The following is a 7,728-nucleotide window of genomic DNA, read 5'->3' as shown; positions in this document are numbered from 1 at the left end:
GTATTTTCATTCTCATCACCAAAAGTACGTACCCATAATTGTATTAATTAATTAGATGGTAAATCTTTCTTTTTATTAATATCAAATAATACTCGTATAAAAGGGTATGTTATATTATTTTATATAATATAATATTTAGATTAAATAATTAAGTTGTAAATAATTAAGTGTGACAAAGTATTAATTTTGTCAAATTGTAACATACATTATGGAGTTACAAAATGTATGTAGAATGATCACAAAATAGGAGTTGCAAATCCTTTAAATTGATGATCACTTGAATATGTAACTCTCATCTCTTTTTCACTCTTAAATTAGTAAAAGATGTTACTAATTATTTATGAATGTGAATGAATGATAGCTATTAAAAAATATAGTTGTTGGAGACTTGATTTATTCATTTATAAGGTGTATAAATGGTTCAAAATCAAGTGGGAATGATTTGGAACACTTTGGAAAAGAATTGGCCAAAGCTGAAAAAATGGTAACTAGTAACTAGTTACTGTTTTTTTAGCATATTATTGCCCACGTTTTTGAAAGTTTGAGAGCCTTTGTAACAGCCCAAAACTCCTCCAAATCACCCAATTAATAACATAAATGCCCAATTTATGATTGGTAACATCCAAGGGCTTTATGGTGATCATTCATGTTCATATGAGAGTGAAAACTCATAAATAAAGGCCATATTGTTCACTTGCATAAGAAGTGGTTGAAACCATTTGTTGTGGTTAGAACCTTGTGAGGATATGTTCATCCTTAGACACTAGGCTGAGCATATGAGGCTTGATAAATCCTTAAGAGCATTTCTAGAGTTTCCCTAAGTGTCCATATGAGGGAGGAAATGACTTTTAGGACAAAGGTCCTTGAGCCTTGGTCAAGCTTTTTGTGTGTTATCCTTCTTCTTTTCTAAATTTCTTGTAATCTTGATGAAATACTTTTATTTGTATTTTGAGTATTTTGATTGTAATCCTCCTATTCTCTCTTTTATTGAGAATTTTTCCAACAATCTAAAAGTCATTTATATGGCATATTCTTCTTTCTAAAAGACATGCCATGGAGGTCAAACAATCAAAGAAAATTATCCATGAGGGAGAGCATCAATCAAGATCATGAGAAGAAAAATAATGTGGTAAGAGATTCAAGCCATCCATGGGTAAGCATGGTGGATTTATTTTGTGATATCTTATTTATTTAATAGTAATATATATTAACATATTCATATGATGAGATATGATATTTTGGTATAAAGTTTTTACATGTTAATATATATGGTATGTGTATATTATATTATTATATATAGTGATATATAATATTATAATTGAGATTATAACATATTATTATATGTATATATGTGAGAGAGAGAGAGATATATATATATCATATAATATGTGACATATGTGAGTTATATGTATATTATATGATGAGCATGAGATATAATTACATATATATATTTGTGATAATAAATATGTAGAAATAGTGATTTCTATATACATGCATACATGATATTGTGTATATGCATATTAATGTATTTGTATGTTAATATATATGATATGAAACATATATATATTTAATTGTGGAATTAATATTGATATTTTGTATATGTTATTTATGATAGTATGGTAACATATATACAATATTAATTAATATAAAATTATTTGAGAGTTATAATTTTATGGGAGTTATATATTAATTTTGTGTATTAATATATGTATATAAATTATCATATTAATATGGTATGATAATGGAGATGATGATAAGAAAATGTGTTCATTCTATCATTATTATTGTGAAACTATATTATGATTAAAGATAGTTACTTGGAAATGAAGTTCCATTTTGGTGATAATCATCTCATTTTATGAGATAAGAAAAAGTGAACTATGTGAGTTACACTTTTTTGTGTTTGTTCATTTCATAGCAAGAGCATAGTGATCAAAGTAGATCTATATTGTGAAATGAGCTTATACAATTGGAAGGACAATTTTAGACTCAAAGAAAGTGGATCATTGTGGATTCAAATAATGAGATAAAAGATTATAAAATTGAAGAAGCAATTTTGAATCTTAAAAAGTAAAGTGGTGAAACAAAATTGATGAGAAGTAATTTTGTTAACTTTGGACTAATCTCAATGAGGAGATAACCATAAAATTGAAGAAGCAATTTTATCATTATGTGAATTTTGTGTTATCTATTAACAAATTTTAAGTATAATTTTGTTAATAAAGGACAAATAATGGATAAAATAATTCTATTAATTTGTAAGTGGTATTTGGAGAGATTATCATGTGATATCGAAAGGTTCATGATAATTTTGAGTGCACATTATTTTGAAAGATAATGTGTAGAGAACAAAATAAAATAAAGAGATTTATTTTAAAGTGATATGTGGTATTTTAACTTTATGATTAAATGTGGGGGTGAGATTTGAGTTTAATCAAATTTATTGAGAAATTATTGATTATATATATGTGGTTTTGAATTTAATATTCTAAATTAATATTTTGCTATGTGCATATGTGAAATTTTGACATATTTAGTGTCAAAATTTGGTGGTAATAATTTCAAGAAGGAAATTAAATTTAAGATAGTGGGGGTGCATACTCCAATATGAGAAGTTTAGACATATTGAGTGTCTAAAACTAAAAATGTATATATTTGAGATATATGCTTGATGTCTTAAATATAGTATAACTTTGACATGTTTGATGTGTAAAGTTAAGTGTGTAATTTAGACATGCTTGGTGTCTAAATTAATGTTTAATTTTGATATGCTTGATATCAAAATTATTGAGAATTTGAGTTGTGTGAAAATTAATCTTTTATGATTGAATTTTCAAAGCTTAAGTACTTAAGGAGAAAAGTGGTCACAAAGTGAACACTATATATTTGGCTAGCATGATTCGTTTGGAATCAAAAGTGTGAGGTTAACAAATCGCTTAATCTTCATACAAGATTAAAGCATGAATTTCGAGGGATGGGACCTAAACTCCCTTAGCAATTTGCTCGTTGATGGTAACCTATCTTAACACTAGTAAAAATCTAGTCTTAAGTTCAATAGGTAATAACAAATCAATAGAGTGAATGTGGTACTCAATTGTCCCATCTATGGATGAGTACATGTGGTGAAAATTGAGGGTTAAAACTGAAAGATTTTTTAATGGAGCTTAAGCTTAAGAAAACTCACTTAAGCTTAAGAAAGTGTAAGTATTGCGAGACACTAAAACTCCACCTATATGGATTAGGGGTGGTGCCGCCTCTTATGAGAATTGGGAGTTATTCTCTAGAAAGTCCATGAATTGGATTTGTGCACATGGCCATTAACGGTGCAAAAGCAATCCATAAGGTTCTTGAGTGAACATAGCAAATGTGTGTGTGTTATCATCGGTTTGTTATCAAGAAATAGTGGTTCAATGCTACGGCAACCAAAATTTCGATAAACTTTGTGGTAATTACACTAAGGTAAAATTCAAGTCGAAAGACATTTTACACTATGCACAAATGCAATGGTTTCTATTAGAGTGAAGTTATTTAATCAAGTGGGGGAATATTATATTACTCCATAATATAATGTTTGATTGATTAAATAAAATGTTGTGTTACAAAATTATTTGCTACAAATGAGATATCATTTAATCTAGTGGGGGAATGTTATATTATTTTATATAATATAATATTTAGATTAAATAATTAAGTTGTAAATAATTAAGTGTGACAAAGTATTAATTTTGTCAAATTGTAACATACATTATGGAGTTACAAAATGTATGTAGAATGATCACAAAATAGGAGTTGCAAATCCTTTAAATTGATGATCACTTGAATATGTAACTCTCATCTCTTTTTCACTCTTAAATTAGTAAAAGATGTTACTAATTATTTATGAATGTGAATGAATGATAGCTATTAAAAAATATAGTTGTTGGAGACTTGATTTATTCATTTATAAGGTGTATAAATGGTTCAAAATCAAGTGGGAATGATTTGGAACACTTTGGAAAAGAATTGGCCAAAGCTGAAAAAATGGTAACTAGTAACTAGTTACTGTTTTTTTCAGCATATTATTGCCCACGTTTTTGAAAGTTTGAGAGCCTTTGTAACAGCCCAAAACTCCTCCAAATCACCCAATTAATAACATAAATGCCCAATTTATGATTGGTAACATCCAAGGGCTTTATGGTGATCATTCATGTTCATATGAGAGTGAAAACTCTATAAATAAAGGCCATATTGTTCACTTGCATAAGAAGTGGTTGAAACCATTTGTTGTGGTTAGAACCTTGTGAGGATATGTTCATCCTTAGACACTGGTGAAAGATATGAGCATTGATAAATCCTTAAGAAAGCATTTCAGAGTTTCCCTAAGTGTCCATATGAGGAGGAAATGACTTTTAGGACAGGTCCTTGAGCCTCATTGCTTTTGTGTGTTATCCTTCTTCTTTTCTAAATTTCTTGTAATCTTGATGAAATACTTTTATTTGTATTTTGAGTATTTTGATTGTAATCCTCCTATTCTCTCTTTTATTGAGAATTTTTCCAACAGGGTAACTAACCAAGAATCCAATAACAATAATAACAACAAATTATAACATTCTAATAAATTATTAACCACTTTTAAAGCACCGATGTCTATCGGTTATTGATTCATGCAAGCATATATTATAAGTGGGCTCTGCCGAACATGCCATGCCACACATATTTATCTATATTGTTATGCTCACTACATAAAGCTATCTTATTTCACGTGCCTCCAATTAATTTGAGTGGCTGAACTCACCTAATTATTTACACAGTATTTATAAAATTAGTCATCATTTTATTTTACTTTTTTTTTAAAAAAAAGAAATAAAAAAAGTACTGATACAAATCATTAATGGCGCTGTATTTTTTCAACCTAAATATATGTGACTCTCATCTTCCTATCTCTTCATCCCTAATTCCAAATTCGGAACTATTGAATGCCCAATAATACTAATATGGAGGAATTGAAGCCAAGGTTTGCGAATTCATGTCCATTGACCCCACTAGGATTCCTGGAAAGAGCTTCAATCGTCTACGGCGACTCCATTTCCGTTGTCTACAACGACCTATCCTACACATGGTCACAAACCCACACCCGTTGTCTCCGTGTGGCTTCATGTATCGAATCATTCCTCGGCGTCAAAAAAGGTCAAGTCGTTTCAGTCGTCGCACCAAATATTCCACCAATGTACGAGCTCAACTTTGCAGTCCCTATGGCTGGAGTAATCCTCAACAACATCAACACTAGACTTAACGCCGTTACTATCTCTGTCATGCTCCGTCACAGCGAGTCCAAACTCGTCTTCGTAGACCAACTTTCCGTCCGTCTCGTCCTTGACGCCGTCAATTTGTTCCCGAAAAACACGCCAACTCCTCTTCTCGTTCTCATAACCGATGAAAGTATTACGGACCAAACGAGTTTAACGGACGTTAAAGATCTTGAACGTTTCGTTTGCTGTTACGAAGAGTTAGTTGAGAAAGGTAGTGAAAACTTCAAGTGGGTCCGACCAGTCAACGAGTGGGATCCAATTGTGTTGAATTACACTTCTGGAACGACTTCGTCTCCCAAAGGAGTCGTTCACAGTCACAGAGGCGTTTTTGTCGTGACTCTTGACTCGCTCATCGATTGGGGCGTTCCTAAACAGCCAGTTTATCTATGGACACTCCCTATGTTCCATGCTAACGGCTGGGGCTACACTTGGGGCACCGCCGCCGTTGGTGCAACCAACGTATGTCTCCGAAGATTCGACGGTGAGATCATCTTCAACTTAATCCGACGGCACAGAGTGACACACATGTGCGCGGCACCAATCGTACTAAACATGCTATCAAACTCACCCAATGCCGGGCCTCTTCCCAACCCTGTTCACGTCATGACCGGCGGAGCGCCGCCGCCTGCGGCGGTGCTCTTAAGAACTGAGTCTTTAGGGTTTGTTATCAGTCACGGTTATGGAATGACGGAAATGTTGGGAGTGGTTGTTTCTTGCGCTTGGAAGAAGGAGTGGAATATGTTTCCGGCAACAGAGCGTGCTCGGTTGAAGTCCCGTCAAGGGGTTAGGACGGCGGCGATGACTGAGGTTGATGTTGTTGATCCGAATTCCGGGGTTAGTGTTAAGAGAGATGGTTTAACCATGGGTGAAATTGTACTCAAAGGGAGTTGTGTCATGTTAGGTTATCTGAAAAACTCAACCGCTACCGCGAAATGTATAAGAGACGGCGGGTGGTTCTATACCGGAGATATGGCGGTTATGCATCCAGATGGGTATTTAGAGATTAAAGATCGATCAAAAGATGTAATCATAAGTGGGGGAGAGAATGTGAGCAGTGTGGAGGTTGAATCAGCTCTTTATAGTCATCCGGCGGTGGATGAAGCGGCAGTTGTGGCTTGTCCAGATGAGTATTGGGGTGAAACGCCGTTAGCTTTTGTGACATTGAAGAAAGGAGCAGTTAGAGTAACGGTAACGGAGAAGGAGATATTAGAGTATTGTAGGGAGAAGTTGGCTCATTTTATGGTACCTAAAGTTGTGGTTTTTAGAGATAAGTTGCCTAAAACATCGACTGGGAAGATTCAAAAGTTTACGTTGAAAGAGATTGTTAAAAGTATGGGATATTCTTCTTCTTCTTCTTCTTCCTCTTCATATGGGGTTGGTCGGAGTAGGATGTAATGTGTTTTGTTTTGATTTGGCAGTATGTTTGGTCGTATTCGATCGTCTATACTAGCTAGCCAGCTGGGTAACAAATATATGTACTGACTTTGTTTTGTCATGTGTAATTAAATTTGCTGAATGATCATATATACTCTAGCTATTTTTCTTGGTAAATAATAGTATTGTTTGGATATTTAATTTGAAGAAAAAAAATATATACCACCAGATATTTATTAAAGATATTGTGTGACAAAACCTTTTAAAGTGTCGGTAAAAATGAGAAACAAAATAGTTACACAATTACAATACATATATAGGGATATGATTTTGTCCCGTTATTGTACTTTCATGGATTGTAATCCGTGATGTACAGCAGCCATCAGATGAGGAAGTTATTTGATCTGACGGCTGAGATTGATCTAGGAATAATTAGGGTTAAAAAGTAGAAACGTACCCTGACATTCATTTAATATACCCTGAGACCCATCTAATGTACCACGGAATACATTCGGTGAAAGTACATCACGGGACAAAATCACATCTCTACATATATATATATATATATCTTCACATACTTTGTATAAACTAATTAATATATTTTAAATATAATTAAAAGGTTAGTGTTGATTTTTACCCTAAATTTTGAGATATATTGAATCATGTTTTTTTAACTTTTCAGATCGTTAAAAATTCTCCTTGAATTATTGAGATTGTTAGATTTACTAATGAAAGTATGATGTGGATGAAAATTTTGGGAACACAATTTGGTACAAGTTAAAGTTTAAGAGGCATGATTTGATAGATTTCAAAGTTTAGGGGCACAATTTAGTATATGGACAATCGCTATATTAGTAAAATTGAATAAAATTAGATAAAAATCCTTAAATATAACAATTTCAATATTTCAAAGAAAATTTTTAACGACCTGAAAAAATTCAGAAGATATGATTTGATACATATCAAATTGTTCAAGGAGCAAAAATTAAGCTAATTAAAACAAATATTGTTAATATCATTAGTTAAAAGTAATTTACATCATAAATACCGTTTGACTTTCAGTTTT

The 7,728-nt window shown here is 32.2% G+C and overlaps 1 protein-coding gene across 1 annotated transcript; it reads left to right on the top strand.

The window, feature by feature from the left end:
* The first annotated feature begins 4,577 nt into the window (after positions 1-4,577).
* On the top strand, positions 4,578-6,839 carry LOC115725729 (probable CoA ligase CCL11). The gene has a single exon (XM_030655323.2). The coding sequence runs from the start codon at positions 4,956-4,958 to the stop codon at positions 6,681-6,683; it is 1,728 nt and encodes a 575-aa protein (XP_030511183.1). The 5' UTR covers positions 4,578-4,955; the 3' UTR covers positions 6,684-6,839.
* The last annotated feature ends 889 nt before the right edge of the window (positions 6,840-7,728 follow it).

This window comes from Cannabis sativa, chromosome 6 (genome assembly GCF_029168945.1).
Source record: "Cannabis sativa cultivar Pink pepper isolate KNU-18-1 chromosome 6, ASM2916894v1, whole genome shotgun sequence".
Classification (NCBI taxonomy): domain Eukaryota; kingdom Viridiplantae; phylum Streptophyta; class Magnoliopsida; order Rosales; family Cannabaceae; genus Cannabis; species Cannabis sativa.
This window is presented reverse-complemented; position numbering and strand designations above follow the sequence as displayed.